At 36.9% G+C, this 26,335-nt stretch overlaps 1 protein-coding gene across 2 annotated transcripts; it reads right to left on the bottom strand.

Moving 5' to 3' along the window:
* Nucleotides 1-336: 336 nt before the first annotated feature.
* Nucleotides 337-25,960, bottom strand: AP1AR (adaptor related protein complex 1 associated regulatory protein). Of its 2 annotated transcripts, XM_034442289.3 has the most exons (10): nucleotides 24,541-25,960; nucleotides 19,231-19,279; nucleotides 16,168-16,194; nucleotides 14,931-14,956; nucleotides 13,212-13,308; nucleotides 11,419-11,517; nucleotides 8,295-8,347; nucleotides 7,861-7,934; nucleotides 5,796-5,924; nucleotides 337-3,451 (listed from the first exon to the last, which is right to left on the bottom strand). In XM_034442289.3, exons 1-10 carry the CDS (start codon nucleotides 24,618-24,620, stop codon nucleotides 3,186-3,188), a joined length of 900 nt encoding a protein of 299 aa, XP_034298180.2. In that variant the 5' UTR covers nucleotides 24,621-25,960; the 3' UTR covers nucleotides 337-3,185. The 2 variants fall into 2 exon arrangements, with proteins under 2 accessions (XP_034298180.2, XP_034298181.2); XM_034442290.3 differs by lacking the exon at nucleotides 11,419-11,517.
* Between the last annotated feature and the right edge of the window lie 375 nt (nucleotides 25,961-26,335).

The raw sequence follows: 26,335 nt of genomic DNA, 5'->3' as shown, positions 1-26,335 counted from the left end.
TGTTAAGTGAATTTTGGTCCATTTTATTACCTTTCTTGCCACAGTTGTTAAGTGAATCACTGCACTTGTTAAGTTAGTAACATGGTTATTAAATGAATCTGGCTTCCCCATTGAGTTTGCTTGTCAGAGGGTCACTAAAGGGGATCACATGACCCAGGACACTGCAACCATCATAAATAGGTGTCAGTTGCCAAGGATCTGAATTTTGATCATGACCATGGGGTCATAAATCACTTTTTTACTGATGTAAATTTGAATGGTCACTAAAAGCAAACTTCTTAAGTTGCAGACTACCTCTATAATGGAACAATAAGACAAAAAATATAAGGCTAGTTATGAAGTGCGTAAAAAATTTATTCACAGCTTGATAAATCTAAATCTTTAAGGATTGTAGCATTTATGAAGTGACAGAAATCATATCAAACCATATATATATATCTGCAGCGTACAAATATAATAAAGCGTATTACAAGAACTGAAAATACAGAACTCAATTTTTTTAGCAACAAACTTCTACTTTAGAAATGCAATATATGAAGAAAAAAATTTCTAAGGAATTATGAATGGTAAAATCTGTCTTTTAATTTAAACATAAAAGGCACAGGAAAAGAAATCAAATGATGATTTGGTATACATTAAATTTTTACATATAAACATATAACTATTTACTGTTGCTGACCTCTTCAAACCCATAACTCTGGAGATGTGAATAATGTAAACAATAAATATTCTGGAATCATAACCTATAAATTAATCTATAAAAAGAGTTAATGAATCAATGTGGCAGTTTTACAGAGCAGCAAAGAGACAAATGCCAAGCACAAGCCTACCAAGTAGAATATATGTAGTTATTAGTGTATGCATTTTAGTGGTTTTAGAAACCACTATTGCTTTGATAGCAGAGGTGCAAGAGATGTTCAGTTTTTGTTCAACAGCTGGCAGCTCTGGTTAACTTTGTCAGTCCTTGGAACCCAATTAAGGCCGTTTTTGCCCTCCCCAAGTTCCTAGAAAGGCTCTGGAGCCTGGGGAGAGAGAAAAATGGGCCTACTGGGCCAGGAGTGAGGGGCGGGGCGCATAGAATTATGGCTGTGGTCATGCGTGTGCGCCCTCCCCCCCGTCGTTTCTTGCACGCGATGGCAAAAAGGTTAGCCATCACTGTTCTATAGTGTTGCAAAAAAAAGTGGGTGGGTGGGAGAAAGTAACTCTTGGTTTTTTTCATATCCATCAAGATTTTTGTGGGGGTTTTTTTGGTCAAGCTTAACTTGAAGGAAACAAACTTTTAAAAACAAAATAATTTTCAATATTGCAGTTCTGGTTTTCCTTTCTACTGTAGCAGCAGCTGTAGAAGCCATCATGTTGTCTATGCGTGTCTATGGTATTTCATTGTTAATGCATTGCAAGAAAACTCTTGTTAGGAAGCTTAGAGCATGACTAGTAGGACAAAATGAAGTTCAACAACTCAAGGTGGTGTGGAAATAAATACTTCTGCTCCCTGATTTACAGTACTGTATTGCTACACTCTGAAAATGGTTATAAATCAGATACTTGTGACAGAGACATGTCTGCTTTATCATACAAATGTAACCATCATTCCAAAGCAGTTTTTGTCTCATCAGAAAAACTGCTTTATGAGAAGAGTTTTCTAGTCTCAATGGTTAGAACCAATTAAGTAAGGATTTTGGGGAGGATTAAACCATACTGATAATAGTAACATTTTTGAATAATGGTGTCATCACTCTATCATTAAATCTGATAAACTGAATTTAATTAAATTACAACAATGGAATGTTTCACATACTTCAGAAAGATACTTTGATTGGAATGTACATTTGCATTGATTGAACCACAGATAGTATTGATGCTATCTATATTTTACAAATCAGAAGAGCACTAAATTACCAATTATTAGGCAATATTAATTTTACACAATTTAAAAATTAAGTATCATTTTGATTTGGAAGAACAGTGGAACCTTAAAAATGCAAACCTCTGCATTTTGGTAATCCAACGTTTTAAAAGAAAGAACGATGTCTTCAATACTTCCAAATTTCTGCAGTTACATGGGTCATTACTGCCATGATAAATTTTATTTATAATGCTTTAGCTTTATAAATAAAATGCTTTCAAATGTAATACATTGTGCTTGAATTTAATCTCAGTAAAACATCAGAAGGAATAAAGAAAAAAATATATTCCAAAGTTTATTTAATTTTCAAAACAAATTGAACTGAAAAAAAGTAACTGTTAGGGATGCTTCAGCTGATAGCAGAACATGAAGTTTGCTTTCACCATGTCCAGTCCTCAACATTTCCAGATAAATCTGGGAATTGCTTGAAACACCAGAAAACTGGGAAAGTAATGCCAATGCTTGGAACATTGGGCTATATGGATCAATAGACTGACTCAATGTAAGGCAGCATCCTATGTTTCTTGGGAAGCCATAGCAGAATTCCTATTCCTAGTTTTATGCTTCAAGTACAAAGGTGCTGATCAGATCTCCTGCTAAAATTATGCTAATGAAGGTATAGCAGTACTTTGGTACTCGTTTGCTTTGAAACTTACCAAATTTGGTACACAATGCATTTTGATGTGAAAATTTTGTCCTGGTACTCATGATTTGGTACTCAACGCACAAGCTAGAACTTGTCTGTGTTGGCTGCCTTGTGACACTATATTATTCCTTATGGGAAAAATCAATTTGGTACTCACATTTTTGGTATTCAACAAACCTCCCAGAATCAATTCACAATAAGTACCGAGGTACCACTATATTTAAAGGGGAAAAAAAACCCAAATACTGAAATAGGACAATTGATTAAAACATTAAGCTGTAACGCTATATTTAATGGAGGGTGCTATATGCTTAAACCTAAAAACATACGTAATAGAATCATTCAAGTATAAACATTTAAAAGGTAGATTATAAAAATTGCACTTACAATTCAGTTCAGATAGCAAACCACATTGTTAGCAAACCATATTGTTTAATGGACATAAGGTAGCGTAGATTCCTTCTTTTGTATAGAACTCTGGAGCTCAGTCACCAAGAGCAGTCACTGTATCATTTCCTTATTGTAAAAGTAGGCTTTGCAGCAGCAGCAGCAGTGATTACAAGATTGTGCACAATACAGGTTTGTAGGTTTTCCAACTTCAATCATTCTGCTAGGTACCAATGGCCAATTTCATTATCTCACTTGTTGATCAACACCAGAAGTTTTTTGGTCTGTTGCAGAAAGTTCTAAAACGGGATTTACAAATCCAGCATACTCCGAGTTACCGTTATCATCCATTTCTGCACTAACGAAGTCATTCTCCCATTCCAAACCAGTAGAATCATCAGATGTAGAAGTTGGGTTACTTCCAGTTTTCTTGCCATTAAATTTCAATGCTGCCCGGAGAATATCTTCTTCAGTTTTTGAACGTTCTCTCAAAGGGATCATTCTGTTTATACCTGCCATTGAAAAAATGTTTTTAATAGAATCCTTGACCCTAATCCTAACCCTAACCCTTGAATCCTTAAAAGTTGTCTTTCCATGGTTCTTAGGTTTCATGTAGATACATCCTGAGTCAAATAACTACAATTTCTTTTGCAAAATATCTAATATTGGGAGGCAAATCCGTATAGCAGCCAGAAAATGATATGGTACTTCAAACATTTAATTCATCAGCATGGCATTAATGTTTATGGAATAGAATCTACTTCACCAATAGCCAAGTTTAGTGTGGCTTCAGAATTCAGCTTTCAAACAAGCTTTTGACAAAACTTGTGATGAGGAATATATTAAGAAAATCAATCAATCAATCAATCAATCAATCAATTTTATTTACAGCCAAAAGGCCAAATGAGTGTTACAAACTCAATCAAAATTAATATATTAACAAAATAAACTCATAGAGTGAACACTATGACAAAAAATCATAATCTTTTAAAATCCTACCTATTTTTCTGCAGCTGTCGTCTTAACCAGCCTATTAAAAGACATCTGAAAACTATTTTCTATTAATTCTAACTTGTTACACAAGTCTTGTCTTACCTTCCATGTATCAATTTTTTTCTTGTGTGATTATATTTAAGCAATATAAATATGCAGAACATTCTCTGTACTATGTATAAATATATAAATAAATAGCCAGGTATTAGCCTTTCCTCTGCATGCTCTGTGAGTCCAATGCAGCAGCAACATACTGATTTTTCTAGTAATATCTATTTTAGTAGCAAAAATATTTTATGGTTGAGCGAAAATCAATTTTTTGCAATGCAAATAGAATACTAGTAGTGCTCGGAGAATACTACTGTCCTCGACAGTAATTGGGATCTGAATTTCTATTGCTAAGCAATGTGGTCATGAAGTGTGCCATCATACAACCATATTGCTTAGCTTCTGAGATCTTCCAAAGCTTTGTGAGAATGGGGCATGCTATTCCACAAGAGCATGAGCAGGAAGAAAGCCTACAGTGGCCACAGCTACCTGTACCTCCCATAGGGCCAGGTCAGGCATGTCTACTTAGCAGCGAAAGGAAGACAGCTAAGGTCAGTTGGGTGCAGCAGAGCAGAGTGCCAGGGGCTTTGTAGTGTGGCACTGGGATGGCTGGCTGTGGCATGGGGCTTGAGGCAGCAGTCCTCAGTAATGGCTAAACTGAAGTAGAGGCTCGAAGACAATGGTGGCCAGCTGAGATGCTGACGGTCCTGGACCTTTACTTCATCGCCAGGATCACTGCCAAGGAGTGCCACAGGGAAGGGAGATAGGTGGTGGTGGTGGTTTGAAGGGACCCTGCAGTTCTAGGTGTGGGCAAGCTGCCAAATGCCCAAAATTTCAGGGACTGGGTGTAGGTACCATTTGTTCAGTGCTGCTATTAATGCTGAATGGCTGCTGAACAAACGGTCATAATTTGGGGGCTACCTCTAGTGTTTTTAAATATTCTGCTATTGTGGACTACTAAATATTTAAAAATATGGGGAAGGGCTTCCAAACACCATCTCTCTCTGTTTCTGTTTTTAAAAACATGGGAAGTCATGCTTCTCAATGAATAAGATAATACTTATAGTTACATTTGTATATGCTTTGCTTTACCTTTATTTTTAAAGGCCTTTTAAAATTTTATTTTCTACTAAAATGTATTTACCATTTGAATTATTTTGTATTCCACGCCATGTCAAGAATATTCTTTTGTCTGAATCTCTGAGTTCTAAGTCTTTCATATCAGTGAGGACGATGTTGCATCTCTTCTTGTACTAGGAGATTCATATTCAACTTGATGGTGGATAATCTGACCACAGAAACTATATACCATCAGAAAAATTGCCAAGTAGTGAACATAAGGAGGAAGGATTGAGGGACTGAATAGACAAGACTGTAACCAATGAACAGAGAGAGACTGCAGATTGCCATTGGTCTGCAGGCCACACGAGTTTCACTGCTATAAATAATAGAACTACTAGGATACAACTAGCAACTATCCTCAAAGTATCTGTAATTCTCAAGATCCATAGCACGTTCATCACGAGAGAATGGAAAACTCAAATTTTACATGAATTAACTCAGGTATTTCAAAATTAATATTACTTGCTCAATGTTTATGTACATGCAAATCCTCAATCCAGTTTAAGATTACCTACTTCAATTTCCTCTTTATTCATGCTTCCCTCAGTTGGATTGGAAACCTTAGACAATTTATGAAATTTCAAAAGCAATAATGGAGTTTTGATTTTTAAAACCCAACAGTGTCCACTCTGTTGAATTCATTTTGGATCACGTTAGATCAATTAAACAATTATTATAGGATAGAACATATACCTTCTTCATCTTCCCATTCTAAATCTAAGGAATTACTGTCATCATTTCCACTTGTAGATTTGGTTTTGGTCATTAAATCGCAACTGCTCTCTGTATTTGGTGTTAGAACAGTGGCATCTGATGAAAGTCCTGTAATAAAAAAAAAATTAAATGTACTTGAACAGAAGAGGAGAGGAATAAGAGGGAAAAGGACAGGAGAAAGAATTCCTCATTTGCACACTGAAAAATTCTCAACAAATTTTTAGAATTTATTTTAGAAAGTAATAGGATTTTTATTTATTTATTTATTTTATTTAATTTATATGCCGCCCTATCTCCATAGGACTCAGGGCGGCTCACAAAAATAAAATATCCAATAAAACGTGTTAAAATACATGCTGACCCCCCCCCCCAGTCCAGGTTGAACAACCATGTCTTTAAGTCGCAGAGGAAGGTGCAGAGGTCAGGGGCCAACCGGAGCCCCAGAGGACATTGGTTCCAGAGGGTGGGAGCACCCACAGAGAAAGCTCTACCTCTAAGGGTCGCCAGTCAACACTGTCTAGCTGACGGCACCCTGAATAGGCCCTCCCTGTGAGAACGCACCGGGCGATGGGGAGCTGTTGCTGGTTGTAGATGGTCCGACAAATATCCTGGGCCTAAGCCATGAAGGGCTTTATAGTCATCACAGCACCTTGAATCTCACCCGGAGGGCAACCGGGTGAGATTCCAATGCAAGTCGCGCAGGAGAGGTGTAACATGGGCGTATCGGGAACCACCCATCACGACCCGCGCGGCTGCATTCTGTACCAGCTGAAGTCTCCGGATGGTCCTCAAGGGCAGCCCTAGGTAGAGAGTGTTGCAGTAGTCAATAGGGGAGGTGACTAGCGCATGAGTAACTGTGCGTAGGGCATCCTGGTCCAAATAAGGGCGCAACTGGCGTACCAGGCGAACCTGGGCAAACGGCCCCCTGGTCACGGCCGTTATATGATCTTCTAAACTCAACTGTGAATCCAGGAGGACACCCAAGTTGCATGCCCTGTCTACCGGGGGTAACACCTCACCCCCTACAGACAAAGATGGAACTTCTAGATCGGACCGGGATGCCGGTACCCACAGCCACTCTGTTTTGGCAGGGTTGAGCCGAAGCCTGTTTTAATAAAATGAATTAATTTACAAAATTATTTTTCAATTTTTTCAATCATAATAAACAGTTAAATGAATATTTTAGTAATATTAATATTTAGTCAACTAATGGACTGGAGTTCCTGAAAATGAAACTTGGTTTCACAGGAACTTCTGATAAAGGAAAACAATCTTTACTCCCTAAAGCCATCTATAGTTTCCAAACATTAAATATGTATATGTTGGGTGCAAAGAATCAGGATCACACATTAAGTTCTAATTCAGCTGATTTATTGCTCATGTCTATAGCACTTAGCACTTAGATTTATATACCGCTTTATAGCTCTCTAAGCATTTTACAAAATCAGCATAAAGCCCCCAACAATCTGCATCCTCATTTTACCAATCCTGGAAGGGTGGAAGGCTGAGTCAACCTTGAGCTGGTCAGGATCAAACTTCTGGCTGAATCAATACTGCATTCTAACCACTGTGCCACCATGGCTCAGAATCTTAGTCAACTAATGGTCAGCACTAATTGGTGCTAAACGATAGTTAATGGAAATCAAGAGGGGTCTGGACTTGAACCACTCATGAGAACGTAGCGATTATAGGAGGAGTCCTCTCTTCAATCTGACAAACTCTACCTCTTGCTCTTCTATATCATGGGGGTAGGTAACCTTTTCAGAAACAATATAGGAACTACATTGGAATCTGCAAACATATCTCTTCAACATTTATCCTTTGTCAAACAAACATATATATAAAGCCTCCTAAATAAGGAAAGTACTGAAAGGGAAGTCTTTCAGAAGTAAGGAGACATTGCTTGCTTCGAAAGGAATTGAATGGTTGCAATTCATAGTCATAGACGACATCATAGGCTGTTTTATGTTCACTGACATGTGGGTAAAAATAGCAAATTACAAAGAGGGAGAAATTGTAGAAAATATATACATAGGAAACTTACTACTAGTGCGGAAAGCTTCATATGGCAGTTTTACATTTCTCAAATAAGAATCCAAGTCTTCTTCTACCATAGAACTGTAAAAAGAAGTTATAACAAGTAGGCCTACGTTCAGAGAAATATTTTGGAAATGAAAACGGGTACTATGCTGACAAAATGTATTAACTTTGTTTTAATTTGAAGAAAAATATGCTGCATAGGTGGCTGCCAAAAATTCATTTATGGATGATCGTAAGTAGAACTGAAAGCTTTATCTAGTATAATTGGACTTCTAAAAAAGATGGCATTAACTTTTGCTTTATTCTTGCCTTTTTTCTATATTTTCTATTAAACATGTAAGGTATACAATTCTACTATTTGAAATTCAAATTTTAAATAGTTTCCAACTATACTGCTTGCAGTATTTAAAATTTCTCAACATTAGTTGTTCTTCTTACCTTTGGGCATCTCCATGGTTTGCTTTCTGAGTTATTCTCTGCAACTTTTGTTGCTAACAAAAATAAGGAAAAAGAAAAAGCCACTTAATGATAAGATCCTCCAAGTTAAGAGCATAATCAATATTATCATAGCATATCAATTTCTAGGATCAGTACTCATCAAAATAACATAAATCTGTTTGCACTCCATGTCTGATATATTGTTTCTCATTAGCACTGGAATCTATTTATATTATGTAAATAAAAGTAATAAAGACTGTCAAAAATTATCAGATCAGACAATTCAAATATGAGAGTGAGATAAAAATATACATTATTTTAATTTTGCTTTTAAATGAACAAAAACAATTTTCATGATATCTCTGAAAATTCTACCTTGTAACAAATTAAAAATTAGAGAATTAAATCCAAGATAGTTAGCCTGATGCTGAGATCATAAATCAACACATTCTTGAAAAGATAATATTATATAGTGAGGGCAAAATAAATACCTGCTTTTGAAAGTGTAGAAAAAAGAATATTAAGACATTTCCTTTACTTGGAAAAAATGTATTTGGACATTTAAACACAACATTTCTCTAAATAAATTATACGTTAAAGCAGCTTAGTATATGGAACTGTTGTAGCAAGTAATCATCCAATTCACTTTTAGGACTGGGCTGTTAGTATCTTCAGTAAAGGAAACTTTGAAACAATGGCATCTCTCACTTTTTTCTATAGGGCACAATCCAACAAGCTGTTTCAGATACCTGAGCACAGTATGTTTTTTACATACATGTGCACCCTCCACTGTTACCTATTCTGTAGCCTTTCACATAGCAAATATATAATTTCAATCTTGATTTTTTTTTGGACCATTAGCCTGCATGCTACTATTTCTATGACCTTAATGTGTTTTTGGTGTCCTAAACAAGTATAATACACAGGCAAAATATATTATTTATTTTATATTTATTTATTTAGACAATTTATATGGCTGAACACTCACTCTCAGTGACTCTGGGCAGGTTACAAACAATAAAAAAACCCATATAAAAAAAGTAAAAACAGTAAAAACAATAACTCCCGACCCTCCTGACCACAACAAATGAGCCACCGGATGTGGTCCACACTACTCTGGGATCCCCAGGCGCGTTGGCAGAACCAGGTCTTCAGGGACTTGTGAAAGTGTGTGAAAGTAGAGGCAAGTCTAATCTCTGCAGGGATGATGTTCCAAAGGGAGGAACTACTACCGAGAAGGTCCTCCTTCTGGGCTCCGCCAGCTGTACCTCTTTAGGAGAGAGGACCAGCAACATTCCTTACCTCCCTGCTCTGATGCATTGGGTGGCTATAACTGAAGAAACAGTCCTTCATATAAACTGGTCCCAAGCCATGTAGGGATTTAAAGGTGACAATCAGCCCTTGAATTGGACCTGGAAGCAAATCGGCAGCCAATGTAGCTCCCACAGAAGAGGTGATACGTGTGCACACCTGGGTCTGCACAAAACCATGAGAACTGCTGTATTTTGAACCAATTGGTGCTTCTGGATGCTTTTCAAGTTCAGACTCATATTATATTCTTACATGGCCCTGGTGTTCCACTCACCTTTGATTTGGAGTCCTTTTCAATAAACAAACAAACAAACAAACAAATCTCCACAGATCTGTTGAAACCTGGACAAACAACAAAGATTTCTAAAAATCTCTCTTCCCGTGATATACCTGGCTTGAGAGGAAAATTCCAATTTGTTACTTTCTTGTAGCTATCAATTCGTAACAGCCTTGCAGGACTTTTAAAATCAGCTAAAGTTAATGTTGTTTTGTAGGAGAGTTAAATAATATTAGCCTTGTTAGGTAATTGGTTAATGAACCAGAAAATCTCTCAGAGGGAGATACAAGAACTCAAGCTCCTCATTTGCTCATGCATTGATTACTGAAGAAGCAGTTTTAAAATGTGAGAGCAGACATTATATGAGAGTTTATAACTTTGTATTGTGTAAAGACCTCAATTTTGACATTTGTGCTAGAAGCCTATCTCAAAGAAGGAGCAAAAAACAGCAAACAGGTAAACTGAAACTTAGAAAGGCTGAGCATAAAAAAATACTAGTGAAAACAACAGAATGGAAAGACATCAAGTTACAAATTGTTTAAGAATCAAAACTAATATTTATTTATGGATGATTGTAATGACAATGATTCTATTCATATTCCAAAGAGAAGTAAGAACATACACAATTATTCCACACAACACTCTGAGGGAAATTTAGCTGAAATATATTAATATTAGAGACAGTTTTCTATAAATTTCATAACTAATTGAGATCTCATTCTATGTATCCTGTAATATGAAATGTCAATGACTATTTTCTGTTGGTTTTCAGATATATTTTATGGATTATATTATATTTCCTTCCTTGCTTTCAATAATTTCCCTCTGCATCCTTAGTATTCAAGTTCTTTACTTTTCTTTTGGCAAAATGCCCCGCCCCCTTTATTGCCAGTCAACAATTTCTAATAAGCCCAAGTACTGTATTTAGAACAGAATATTGGTCAAGTGTGATAGGACACACAAGGAATTTGTTTCTGGTGCATAAATTCTTAGTGTACATACAACAAGTGATAAAGCATGATCATAATCATAATAAAAGTACATTCATCATAAATTGTAAGATTTTACACTAAGCTGCTAATGTAGAATTAAACATTTCAGCCTATTTTTGCAAATTAACAATTCTGCAGAAGAGCTTTATGTGCAAATATAGATACTGAAATATTATAATTTATCCACAAGTTAAAGCCAATAAATGCTGGAGTTTAAAATAGGAAGAAGGCAAGGATCTTGGCATACATGTTATATCAGACAAACCATGGATAGGACTCCTTTGTCTGTTCAGCAATTTTTATTGGCCAAAAGAAAAAACTGCAAATCAGAGAGCATTAGCAACTTGTCTACATAGTATGAACTATAATTGTAAAAAATTTGGCTTAGTATTACAGCCAGTATCTAGTGAGAGACTAGAAAAAAAACAGAAAGTGCTGCAAACCAGTGTTAATGCTGAATGTTGTTTTAAAAAGCACATGAAACTTAAGAGGAAGATATAAATAGACACTCTAATACATATATTTTGGGGTCTTTTCCCCTCACCTCCAAGAACTTTCTTTGTTTTGCTGCCCTGGCTTTTTCACGCTGCACAGCATATAAAGTCTCCTCTTCTATTCTTAACTTCTCCTCTTGTATGGCTAACTGTATATGAACAAAATAATAATGGTTAACAAAAGAAAACCTAGCTATCTCTCCTATGAAATTAAGTGCATTAAATTTAAAGTAAAGGTACTTATAAAAAAATCTGAAACATAAAATATACCAAGATTTTAAAATAAAGTATTTCCATATTTAACACAACTTTTAATTGTACTATGCATGCTATTTTAAAATTCCTTTAATTTTTTTTAGTTTAGTTAGTAATGCCTTTTTCTATTACACCTATTTATGTGAGCTGTGAGGCAGACATCTAAAGCATTTTGTTTAATGGTATTATGTAAGACAAAGACGACAACCAAAAATTGTCCTTCAATACTGATAAAGAATGAAGCAATAATTACTTCCATTCTAAAAGTAACACAGATTTGAGCCCATATTCAGGCAGCAACAAACATTTATCCATGAAGGAAACAACAGTTGCTTGGTTTAAATTGAAACGGTTGCTCTGAACCTGAGGCAACTATTTTCAAACTTGAGTGCCTTCACATGCATGATATCAGCAGAAAGCACAGTTATTTATTGTTGGAGTTACCTATTTAGACACATTTTTATGCTTCTATCTACATTCATAGATGTAGAGTTCTAACTGCAACATATGGGAAGAAATCATACCAGATTAAATTATACAGCATGTACAAGACAAATAATGAGAAATATTTTTGTTACATAACACATTTTCAGTATTTCAACTACCAGGACAAATTTTTGCATTTCCCCCTGTGTTTATAGTATTATTACTGTAAAGCAGAATAGCAGCAGAAGGTCTTCTATTAATTGTTTCCCCATGCCAAGCAATTTTATAATAAACTATATACAACTAATTATTGATCTTATTTCTATCTTTCAGAGTGGTACTGAAATGGACATATACTTTTTCATGGTTGCATATGCTATTACTATGCTCTCCTGTTTTCTTAATATATTTCTAAATTACCCATTAACTAAAAAAATTCTGGATACATTATAGTAGCTTAAAGCAAACAATAAAATAGCAATAATCAATAAAGTATTTGATAAAAATGAAATGTACTGATAGGTATTTACCTGAAATGGGAAAACAATATTAAGGCAGGTACCTGATATATCTCCATAAGAAAACAGCTTCACAACCTTTCTAATGTTTCTCTTCACAGAAAAAAAATACAATGCTGCTATTTGAAGATACTACCCAATTTAAACAATTATTCCAGACTTCATAAAGCACTGACTGTAAATCTGGGTCCAAGGTTTGAAGCTTTCAATGCAGATCAAATGGTTCATGAGGAGAGGGTCACACAAAATACTCAGGAGCCAAACCATAACCATCAGAATTTTGGGAAGCTTAGAATGATTTTGTCTACTGGCCTTTGAATGAGAAATGACTGCACAAATATTTTGTCCTTCTCTGTGCCAACATTTATCTAGCACTCCAAGCTAATACCTAGCTGCTCCTTTTATACTAAATTTTAGTAACATTTATCTAAACCATTTCCCTATAAATTTACTTTCATTCATGACAACATTTCTGTTTGGTATTTTTTTCCTCCTTATTCAGTCCCTTTAATTTTAATATTACAGTATCCAGTATTGGATGCTTCAGTCACAAAGTTTCCATCTGCTATTAGCCAATTATGAAAAAACATTATTTGTATGCAATACAAATTATTTGTCCAAGCACAAAGAGTTACTATGCTTACCTCTGATTGAAGCTTGTCATCTAAAGTTCTCTGTTTATCAGCAATGGAATTATACTGTCTTTCTTGAAGAGCAGAAATTTCTTCTTCTGTCAGAGGTCTGAAGAAAAAGAAGAAAGAGTACAACGCCTGTCATTCTGATCTCTTTAGAGTTGGAATGTCAGTTTCAATGTTTAAGAATGAGAAGGCTAAGAAATTGTCGCAGACAAATATGTACTGAGGTGTCATTTCTGAGCACTGAGATAAGTAGTCATTATAGGAGCCATGGTGGTGTAGTGCTTAAAATGCAGCATTGCAGGCTAATTCTTCTGACTGCCAGCAGTTCGATTCTCACTGGATCAAGGTTGACTCAGCCTTCCATCCCTGTGAGGTCGGGAAAATGAGGACCCAGATTGTTGGGGGCAATATGCTGATTCTGTAAACTGCTTAGAGAGGGCTGTGAAGCATTGTGATGCAGTATATAAGTCTAAGTGCTATTGCTGCAGTCAATTAAAAAAAAAAACCAAAATCCCAACAAGAGCCAAATTCAACCTCACATCCAAAAGAGAAGTGAAGTTTTGCATATATTTTTGCTTATATTTCAGTTTTATTTATTAGTCAAATTATACTGAAACAGAAGAGGCTTCACAAGTGGTTAGCATTTTAAATATTTTAAAAAACATATAGCATACAATTGCTTTTATATAGTGCAATTCCTTTTTGTGATATTTTTTACTAAATTTACTGTGATCCATCCATCAATTCACCAATTCACCTTTTTACTGTGGGACTCTAAATTAAAGTATTTTAACAGAGGGCTGAGCAATCCCATTAACTCATCCAATGAGGGGAATTCACCACAAACCAAAATGGAAAGTTTGGGATTAGATCATGTCCAGCACCACAAATCACTATCAGTTCTGGACAATATGCATAAACCAACTCCAGAATGTTTGGTCAGTCTTGTCAAGGAGAAAAACATGATGTTTCAAAAGAAAAGGTGTCACAGTTGAATTGCTCTATGTTGCACATCTGTATTTACCATCTTCCTTAGTAATTAGTTCCACAACTGAATTGAATTTCTCGTTAGCAAGTTGTCCCAAACATTCAGTGGGAATCAGTCTTCTTTTGAGATAAAACACATTGTGACCTTTTGTATGACTGATAAGTGTTCTCCACCTCTTCATGCAAATCATTAATGAATATGTTGAAGAGCATTAAGACAAGGACTGCATACCTCAGTCTACTTTAATGAAGAGTTATTAATGTTCTTATGGAAAAAATCGCTAGCTTAATCTACTTTTCTGAAATCCAATATTTCATACTTAGCTTTAGTTTATCATATCAAGAATTCCACTATTAGACATTTTCTGTTAAAGTCAGCAAGTCTTCCCTATTAGTCAGAGATAAGCATCTTATGCTTTTCTGCAGACCCATGAACAAGAAACTTTCTAGGACCATAGCTAGTTGAATGTGTTTTACAAATGATATTCCAGTGATTAAAAATAACTTTCTATGAAATATATCTTCCTAAAAGAACTAACAACATTACAATCAAATCAGTATTTTCAATTTCAAAAGTATCAATTTGCTGAAATGAATTAAATTGAAAAAGTAGATGATTAAAAAGAATGAAGCAAGGAGCATATAAGAGAGAGAGAGAGAGAGAGAGAGAGAGAGAGAGAGAGAGAGAGAGAGAGAAAGGAAAACAAAACAATATATACTGTAAATATAAACTCATACCTTTGGTTGCTTCCTGGACTTTCACCCTGTTTAAAAAAAAGTGCTTTTTAAAAATGAACCTAATTATCAAGTTACTTTCAAAATAGATCTGAAATATATGACTTTAAATCCCTCAATCTTTTAAAATATCAAATCACTATAAAACTGTCAAATTAAAATATTTAGAAAAACACCTATTGATATATTTTCAGGCAATAATATCTAAATTCTTCTATTCTTCCCTGCACTGGAACTGTCTGAATTTTAAAATCAGATTGAGCAGCAAATCTAAGGTATGTACATTTCAAAGCAAATATCAATTCTTTAATGGGCTTATCAGTTGATCAACAGATGTGTTATTTTTATTTTATTTCAGATTATATCTTAAGACTCTGAATTGTTTTGCTTCTTAGGGTTACATTAAATGCCACAGAAGCAAATCTGCTTAATCACAGGGCTGGTTTCTCATGATTAGTGAGAAACTGGATATTCACATTTCACTCAGATCTTCTCAGCTATAAAGACAGCTGTTAGGGCTTCTTACAGGATGAGAAAAATCATAAACAAGATATGAAATTTATCTTCCTTTACCAAATGAGAGGATTTATTATTAAAAAAATAAAGATCTGCTTTACAAAGAAAATCTTGGACACTGTGCTAATGTCTTATAGAATATCTATACCTATATTAAGTATATTATACATGTATCTTATGATTAATTTATATTAAGGGTGCTTACGAAATCTTCCTTCAAAGTATGTCAGAGGCATTTTCAGCAAGTGAATGGGAAAAAGCCCATATAGAAGGCTTCTAAATTGAATCCTCTCCTGTATCTATATATATGTATACACTGAGGTGTATAAAAGGTTTGGATCTGTATTAGCATCTTTTTGAAAAAGCCAACATTATTATTTTCCCTGATCAGAGAGTTAAGTTTCTCCCAAAAGATTATTACGTAACACTATGAACATTATATAATTTATCTTAAAAGAACATAATTTACATAACACAGAATTGTGATTATTATTAAAGCATGGCATATAACATTTCCTCATCATTCTGCACAGATGCCAGAAACTAAAGGTAGTAGTGCAATATATATTAATTCTATGAATTAAATAAATCTTAACTGCCACCTCTTCTAAACAGTTTTCCAATTCACTACACTTTTAGTTGCTCTAATTTCAAATATCTTGTAATCTAATTTGCATATATAATACATCTACTGAACTTAATAAGGTCAGTATGAAGAACTTACTTCATCACTTTCCACTAGGTTTTCAAACTGAAAATAGATACAATATTTCAATTAATCAAGCATAAGTAATGTGTTTTGTGAAATACCAAATACATATCTACTTCAGACAAAATAACTGTCATGTGTAGTAAAGCTTAGCAGCTATTTTTTTTTAAATAAAACTGTAAATTATCATTTTAAAGTACATGGTACAAATATATAATTTTGTTAATATATATTATATATAATTTAGATATAGTAGTAAACAATGGAGAAAAATATATTACTCAGTTTTACCTTTAAATTAATAAATATCTGACTATGCATTAATATTTGTATTAGGAGTATATAAATTTATTCCACTTTGTGTACAGATAATAAAATTATAACAAAGAATTTTCATTTGTTTCATTAAATAAAGATAAGGACTAACCTAGGATCTAAGACAGGGGTGTCAAACTCGATTTCATTGAGGGCCGCATCAGAGTTGTTTGACCTTGAAGGGCTGGGCTGGGCATGGCCAGCTCGACGTCATTCATGTCAGGGCGCCTGTGGTAGCCCGAGTGCTCTGCCAGTGAAAACAATCTCCTGAGCTCTGTTTTTGGCTGCAACGGTCTCCTGCAACCCTCTGCCAGCGAAAACGGAGCTTGGGAGGGCAACATGCAGCCCTCCCAAGCTGTTTTTGCTGGCAGAGGCACTGCGGGCCAGTCCCAGGGCGGCACTGCAGGCCAGATCTAAGCACCACACAGGACGGATCTGGCCCCTGGGCCTTGAGTTTGACACCCCTGATCTAGGACAATCTTTTGCTTATTTTCCTTATTTGAATACGAACTATTAGCCAAAACCTTTGAATTTTTATATAAAACCACCATATGTTGTATGTACATCAGGGGTGGGTTCTAAATATTTTCACTACTGGTTCTGTGGGTGTGGCTTATTTTGTGGGTGTGGTTTGATGGTCATGTGACAATTCTTTAGGATTTAGTAGAGGTACTGGTCAACCATGCTTTTAACTGCTTGCAGAGCTGTACCGGTCTACCCATTTGTTCTTGGAGCATTCCTGTCTACCCATTTATTTTTGAAGGCCCCCGTCTACCCATTTGTTTTTGGAGACACCGATCTACCTATTTGTTTTTGGAGCGTACTGAGCTACCACCACACTGCCTTTTAACACTGATCAGCTGTAGAGTGGCCCTTTGAAGCCCCGCGGCAAGAGTTTAAACAGTTTTTTTCCTTTTAACCGATCGGCTGGGACTTGGGAGGCAGCGAATAGATTGGGGGCGGAGCCAAATAAAAGGTAAGAATAACGCGGGGGGGAGGGCTGGGGGGCCCAGATCCCGAACAAAGAGAACCGGTTCAGTGACGTCATATCGTCACCGCTACCGGCTCAGCCAAACCAGGATGAACCTACCACTGATATACATAAGATCTAATTTAGGTACAGCTTTGCCAAATCCTTGGGTTTATGTCTGGTTCTAGTGAACACAGCTTTCTTAAGGTAGCAACTTTAATTAATGTCTCCTAATTTTAGCTGATATTTGTTTACATTTGGTTTTGCCCGTATAGAAATCCAAAAACAGTTTAGAAATTTGATTTAAATATTTTAAACTGTCTTCAAATCCTATAAAGTACATGTAGATATTTTGACCAAATCTCATAAGTATTAGAAATTCAAATCTTTTTTTTCTGATCCATTTGGGGATGAAATGCTATGATACACAAAAAAAGAGTTTGAACTTTTACCTTTTTTGAACAGCTATAAAACTATAATAGAACATAATATTTAAATCAAATTTAAATCTGTAAAATATTCTGATGTTATAAATATAAATATTTAATCTTATCACATATTATATTGTTGTAAATTGTGAATATTTTGTTCTTTATTTTCATTGCTGTACCTAATTTTAGTCTCAACTCATGCCTTTCCCCCATGTCTATAGTTATTTATTAATCTTCTGCCATATAACTACTTTATAAATAACCAGACGAAGGCACTGAAATAAAAAATAATAAACAGAAATATAAACAGAAATAAAAAATATACACGGTAGAGATTTTGATTAACTTCCCTAAACAAGATAGCTTTAACAATTTCCAGGAATTAACCTTTGAATAATATTTTTAATATATCCAATAAGTGTAAATTTTTAAAAGCCTCTTTAACATTTTAGATACAATTACTTTCAAATAACTGAGGTATTTTATGTCAATTTTATGCCTGATAAGCTTTGTAATATATTGTAATTTTTTTCTATATAGATAGAAGATTGTTTTCAATTCAAATCACCAACATTCTTAAGAAAATTAAATGGGCTAAGACTGGAATTAACAAAAACTAGATGGTCATCAAACAAATTAACTTTATCTGAATTATTTTAAATGGTATTCCTTTAATATTGTTTGAGATATTTTCTAATTTCTGCAGCAAATTAATTTCTGGAAAAACAAAAATATTGGTGAGAGAAGGATTTTGTCTGCTTAGCAGCAATTTACAATCACATATGTGCAATAGTTCACTGATCTTTTGATGTTTGAAAGTCTTCTGGTAACTGGAAGCCACAGATTTTCTTCTGCCATTTCTTAACTTATTTAATGTTTGACTTTTGCAGCTTTGGAAAATTTTATGCAATAATTCCTAGGGCAATCCTAGGAAAATGCGGTTTATGTCAGGAAAGGGTACCAAAACGAGCAAAAGTAGGACACAAATGTTAAGGAACCAAAGAAGTCAAAGAAGCTGGTAACTTGTCACCACCTTCCATCCCTTTTATCCAGTCACGTAATGGAACGTACACAATTCATAACTGCATGAATGTTATTAGATTTATTTTATCCCAAGATTACAGTATTTTATGTCTTCTTTGCATTTTAATGAACATAAAACATAGCATATAGTGATTTTAATTAGATTGTCATTGTTAAGAACAGACTGTTCCAAATTGATGTGATTGAAATTAGCAACAAATAATTTTAACTGCTCAAAATTATTTATTGCATAATGTTTCAGCCAGCAAATATGCAATAAGAAAAAAATCGTGCTAGTTTCATAATATGACTATAGTGGTACTTAAAATCTTTACTTACCTCTATAGTGAAATGTTCTCCTGTTGAACATGTCCTGAAGTACTTTGATCTAGAATATAAACCAACAGTGTCATAGCAGAATTACTGCTATATTTAAAAAGATTATCAGAATAATTTTTCTCTCATTAGAACCTGTTTAATAACCTCCATGCATAATACTGCATATTGTACTTTTCAAAACTTTGTCATGAAAAGGCTGCACATGGTTACATGCCCTTTTTAAAAAAAATACTCTTTTAATAAAAGCTTGATCACAGTCTTGACTATATTTAGCAAAGAAAGGCATGAAATTAGAACTTCTGATTCCCAAATCAAGAGTTGATAGCATCAGGGTTTGGAAGTAAAATGTGGCATGCTAAAAATATTCTGCAGAGAGAGTTTACATATCACATTACACCATGTTTTGTTTAGACTTGGTTTTCTGAATAAATCACAATTTATTACATTAATACAAAACCAATTGGACCTTGTGGCGGTGTAAAGCAATGGGTGAGCCAAACAATCATATACAAGCCTAATTTGGAAACAATATATATCTGAATAATTGAAAAGAATTATTCAATTCTTAGCTCTGCTATATTGCAATACTGTAATTTCTCCCAGCACATATTAGCAGAACGGCAGTTGAATCTCCTTTCCTATTCTTCTAGAAATAAAAAATTAGAAATTACCGGTCTATTTTGCAGAACATTAATTTATCCATCTAGCATTCTAATTGCCATGTTCTCAAGTGAATAAGTAATGTTGCCCTATCCCTGTAAATAAGGGGTTTGGCACATGTATTGAACACAGTTGGATTCCAAGGTGTGTACTATACATCACTGATATTATTTATGTATTTTGGGTATATTCAATATTATACTATGAAAGAAATTATTAAAGACAGTAAAGTCTGTCTTTAACATATATGGTATGTAAAAATATATATCAGCTATGAAAAGAGTAAAGGTTTTTTTTATCCCTTACTCCTTCCTGAAAAAAACCTGACCATCTAGAACAAGTAGTGACATGGAGGGTGATTGGTGAATTGAAAAATCCACTCTTCTTCCAGAGAAAGCTCTACTGGTGGCCCAGTGTTTAGAATGCAGTACTGCAGACTAACTCTGACCACAGCTATGAGTTCAATCCTGACAGGCTCAAGGTTGACTCAGCCTTCCATTTTTCCAAGGTCAGTACAAGAGGTCCTAGACTATTTTTAAAGAAAGTGCATGATGCCTATTACCTTTTAAAAAATGAGTATTATAAATTTAGTTATTCTCCAGATAGGATAATAAAAGTAATCCCAAAGTTCTAATTATATTTATTCCCATAAGCACTTAAAGAATAATGTTGCGATTCCTCTGGGGATAAAATGAAAGTTGACAATGAAGAAGCTAAAATTACACATGACTTAATTTCTAATTACATCTGCAGCATAAAGAAGACTCCTTTACAACAAACAATTTAAGCCAAAGGCAGCTATATAATAAGCCACAATTATGTGAAAATGAAATACATGTCATATTATACAAATGAGATGTGTTATGAGATCCAATGTATTTACTTGTTGACATCATGGTGTACATGTTGTCATTTATTCCCTTGAAGACATCTATGATTAAACAGGGCTTTTAGATTATCTTGAGAAACTACCGGTACTTCAAATTTTGTATCTTCAAAATAAACAGCAAGGTGAGATTTGTTTTCTATTGCATTAATCATGAAATAAGTAGAGTTCCAGCTTCAAAAGAAACTTGTGAACTCTTTGGCACTAGGCATCAGCTTTGGAAAACAAAAAATCCTGGGAGCAATAGACAAAGAAAGCTATTTATATTTTTTAAAAACTATAGCCTACCAGATTTGTTTTATATTTCTCACAGCTACCAGATTCCTAAGGGTGTATTTCAGTTTAGATTAATATACAGAATATTGAAAAATATTCAGGCATAAATGATCCTATGCTGATGCAAAAAATGCAATTGTCTGGTCCAATATAAATTTTCAATATATCTTCACTGCTAAATAAACTATTAATCCTGGCTTTATAATAGAAGGTATCTATTAAACCCATGAATCCAATCACTTGCTCAGTGCTAGAATCCAAATAAAAATATTTTAAACAAGTGGATGCCTTCATTTATATTAGTGAAAGGAAAGACAGTTCTTGTGGTGTAGTTTGTTCCATTCTAAATTGTTTCAAATTTACAAGTCTTTTTTCTACCACTCAAGAACCTGCATTTTATCTATATTTTTCAGTGTTCTGTTACCTGGAACCAAGGATAACAGGCCTTAATGTTCTATGTCAAGGGTGTCAAACTGGTGGCCTACAGGCCGAATGTATGTGTAGGCCACACCGACCCCAGCTCCGCAAATGGGAAAAATGTCATGAAACATCCATGACGGCAATGTGATGCAGCGAGTTTGACACCCATGTTCTATGTAAAATCTTTTGAGATATTGAAGAGAACTAGCGTTAAAGCATCAGACTAGAAAATGGAGATTGATAATTTGGGGCCAGTCAGTTTCAATCAGCCCTAGAAAGAAGACAATGCTAAAACACTTCTAAAATATTGCCAAGAAAACTGCAGTCTCATCCTGGTAGTCACAATGAGTGACTTGAAAGCAATAAAATAATAATAACAACAACAACAACAACAACAACCCTATCCAGCATTCTTAAAACTTTAAATATTCCAGTACTTTTCTCCTTTAATGTATTTAGATATATTATAGTAGGACATAAATATAGCCTATATACAGAGATATAGTAAACCAAAATACTGTATAGTGAGACTAGTGATTAGCATAATACAGACAGACATCCACCCATCTGCTTCCTATAAAGTACTGAGGCTACATGGCACCATTCCAGAAGTGGGCTCCATTTTGGAGCAGCCACAATTCCCTGTGGCTGTTCCCAAAATGGTACCCACTTTCAGTACAGCACCACATGGCTTCTGTTTAGGAAGGCTGCTTGGTAGATCAGCTTCAAAGAAAACTAGCTGATCTGTCCCTCGGCTTCCGTATAGAGTATACTGGCTGCTTCCCCAAGGAGATCTATAGAAAAGGTAAGTGGACTAAGCTGGGCTGAGGGTCTGGGGAGGAGTGTGTGGGACTCAGGGTGGGAAGTGGAGTAGGTGATATCTCCGGGGGTGGGAGAGGCCCTGAGAAGCCACATGTGAGCTAGGGAGGTGCTGCAATGTGGGCTTGGGTATGCGCTAGGACTGCCAGGGCCTTTCCCTACCTGAATCACTCCATGCACGGATTGCATGACCCATGCAGTCACTTAATGACAATGGGAGAGCAGGGATTGCAGTCATTAAGCAAAGCAGGCATGTGGGCACCTTGCTGGATGATCACCACAACTTACCATTAAGTCTAGAACTACCTATATTAGAATAGAGAGATTCAAAGTGGGGAATTAAACAAATTCCTACAGGCTAGAGCAGGGGTATCAAACTCGATTTCATTGAGGGCTGCATCAGGGTTGTGTTTGACCTGGGGGGGGGGCGGAGTGGGTATGACTGGGGTGGGTGTGTCCAGCTCAATGTCACTTGTGTCAGGGGCGCCTGTGGTGGCCTTAGTGCTCTGCCAGCGAAAACGGGTTCCAGAGCTGTTTTCAGCTGGGATGGCCACTTGCAATCCTCTGCCAGCGAAAACACGCAGCCCTCGCAAGCTCCATTTTTGGCTGCAATGGCCTCCTGCAACCCTCTGCCAGCGAAAATGGAGCTCCATTTTCACTGGCAGAGGCACCATGGGCCAGTCCTTTGCTGTTTCCAGGGCGGCCTCGTGGGCTGGATCTAAGCACCCTGCAGGCTGGATTCGTCCCCCAGCCCTTTGACACCCCTGAGCTAGTGGTTCAGCTAGGTTACTAGCTAGATGCCCGGTGATTACTCCATACACCGAAATAGATATTATTATTTCATCAGTTTTCAGAAAATCATAGACAAAGCATGGAGTTTTTTGTCTGCCTCATGAATTATAAGGGTTTTTTTAAGATCTTGCAAACAAATCTGAAGTGAAAGTAAGTTGGGAGGCTGAAGACAACCTAAACTGTATAGTTAAAAAAAAATGTTAACAGCAATTGCCAGCAGGTCTATAATGTCTATATAATATATAATATATAATATATAAGGTCTATAATAGTCTGAATTATTGCCTCTTTTATTCATACGAGGCCTACAAAAATGTGGAAATAAGTTAAACGTGCTTATCAAAAGGAAACTGTTTAGATCTCCCCACTCCCTTCTACTCAAATAAGCTATCCCAGTGGTGAAATCCAAATATTTTTAGTACGGTTCTGTGGGCGTGACTTGGTGGGCGTGGTGTGGCTTGGTGGTCCTGGCAGGGGAAGGATACTGCAAAATCCCCATTCCCTCTCTACTTGTGGAGGAAGGATATTGCAAAATCTCCATTCCCACCCCACTCTGGGGCCAGCCAGAGGTGGTATTTGCCGATTCTCCGAACTGCTCAAAATTTCCACTACCGGTTCTCCAGAACCTGTTGGATTTCACCCCTGAACTATCCTCAAAGAACACCGCAGCCTTTGAGAGCTGTAGGCAACGAAATTTCATTTTAATGTGTGGCGATTAGTGTACATTCAAAGAGACGATAAAGTGATGGTTCTGTTCTAATTCTATTCTATTTTATTCTAGCAGGGGCAAACAAGAAAGGCTGAAGCGTTATTGGTTATTTGTTTGCTGTGAGCCACAATTAAGCACATACCTGAATTGGCCTGTAAGTATATAGCAAATGAGACAAAAACCCTTTATTCACCCTACTACACCACAGAGACTTTATTAGCGAGCCCACCTGCAAGTCATGAGAGCCCCTGTACACCACTGGAGCCCACGGTTTCTCTCACCCCTGTCATCAAGCCCTGTTTTCAGCCAGGATGAGCTAGCCGGTGGCTGCCTGCCTGCCTCTTTGTGGGGGGGGGGGGATGGGGGCACCTTCGATCCGCACGTGACTGGCAGCCCATTGCAGCTCCACCAGACTGAGGTCACTTCACTCTACACCGCAGAGGCCAACTTGATACTTCCAGAACCGCCCCCCCCCCAAAAAACCAGGCATGGCTTGAAGGCCAGCGCCTTCAGAAACGCCTGCCCGCTGTTCACTCGGATTCAGATAGACTGCCGGCGAACATGGAGGCTTTATTCAACCCTCCCCGGTTAACAAAAGCGCGGGTCGAGTTTCTAGCCGAATTCCCTTCTCTTCCAAAGCAAAGAGGCGAGAGGGACTCTGCCTTTCAGTCCAAGGCCGGCCTGCCCTGAATTCCCGCCCCCCGGAAAGGCGGAACCGACCCCAACCCTGACGTCCCACCGCGCTTACCCTCCTCCTCGTTGGAGGCGTCCCGCTTCCCGTCTCGGGAAGACCCAGCAACACCACTGCGCCGCCCAGCTGTTGCCCATGGCATGCTGAGAGAGAGGGCGGCCGGGGGGGCGTTCGCTCACCCACCCACCGACGTAGCGCCGGAATCGGTTACCACGGTCCCTCCTCGGCGTCGGCGGCAAGCGGAAGAAAGGAGATGGCGGGGCCAACAGCTGTGGCGGCTACGGCTCTCGGGCATGGAGGAGAAAGGGACACGCGGCGTAACGATCAGCCGTTACGGCGCCGCCGAGGAAAGCAGCGAGTCCGCTCCTTCCCCCGCCTCATGAGGGCTCCCCCCCCTTCCCTCACGTTGTGACGGCGAGCTCGGCAGTCGCGTGCGGCCGTCAGCCACGCCCTCGCCTCATTCATCACCCGGGGCTGGGAAAGCGCATGCGTAGACCGAGACGTTCTGACTCCTCCCTTACTTTTAGATTAGATATGTGTGTGATCTGCTGCTGGGAAGAGTTTAAAGCAGGTCTTCAAACTTGGCCGCTTTAAGACTTGTGGACTTCAACTCCCAGAATTCTACAGCCAGCTATGCATATGCATAGCTGGCTGTAGAATTCTGGGAGTTGAAGTCCACAAGACTTAAAGCGGCCAAGTTTGAAGCCCTCTGCTTTAAAGGCTGGTGGTGAGTTTTTTTATATGTTTGTTTTTTTGCAGTGGAGGGGACAGCGGCTGTCGGATTCCGGGAACTGGATGAATAAAATAATTATTCTTAATAGCCACAGAGGATGCCGGGATTCCCTTGGCGGAGTCCCAAAACTTGTTCTGCTTCTGAGACTTTGCATTCAATCCATATTGATTGCTTTTAATTTAAAAATCCTCTTCCGGTTGTGATCATACGGGGAACGATCAATATATGCGCTGTACCGCTCAGTATTGCCGGAAGTATCGATATTCTCAGAAGCTTTAAGAGAGGTTGCTGATCTGCTTTTTACAGCTGGGTGCATTTTGAGGCGGTTCTGCCCTCTTGCCCTTCCTTCTCTTTTGCTTTCAAACCTGAAATGCTTTACTGACGATGCAGTTTAACCTTTGCTGCTGCTGCTGCTTTTTCTGTGGCTTAGTTTTGCTGTCTTCGCTGCTTTCTCCCCAATCCTAGTTAATTTGGCATGAAGCAAGTAACCAAAGATTGACAAGTACTTGTTAGATTCAAAAGACTTATTTCAATGGCTCAGCTTTCGCTCCGGCCTTTGAAACTAAGTTGGAACAATGTTAAACCACAATGCAGCCCACAATGTAATAACGGGCTAAGGAGGAGTAAATACTGTAGAATGGCAGTGTTAGAAGAAATATCCTTCTGGGTTGCCAGGTCTGCTTCCAAAAAATAGCGGACAAGCGGGGGTGGTGGGGTGGTGGTGGGGGTTAAGTAGTAAAAAAAAAAAAATTACAATTAAATTATGTATTTTCTTACAAACAATTTACAGTAGGCCGTTGTATTTGTTCTGTCGGTTTCGTTGTTGGTAATCCATGCAAAAGTAGCTTCCCAGTCTTTGGTGTATTTGCACACTCCTCTCTTTCGTTTTAAAGAATTTGAAATCTCGCCGCTGTCACTTCTCATCACTCGACGCCATTTTAGGTCAGCCGACACAAGCTACAATACATTTTAAAAATGTGAACTGTACATAATTTTATAATATATTTTTATTTTAATCTCATTTTTTTCGGAGAATCGAGTTCAATGGATATTCGATCTTTGTCTCATTCTAACTTATGAAAAAAAAAGACAAAACCCGATTCTCCTATCCTTTAGATT

Source organism: Pantherophis guttatus, chromosome 8, assembly GCF_059756535.1.
Source record: "Pantherophis guttatus breed Tessera chromosome 8, ASM5975653v1, whole genome shotgun sequence".
NCBI classification, from domain to species: Eukaryota; Metazoa; Chordata; class Lepidosauria; order Squamata; family Colubridae; genus Pantherophis; species Pantherophis guttatus.
Note: the sequence above shows the minus strand (reverse complement) of the source record. Positions and strands in the feature narration are given on the sequence as shown.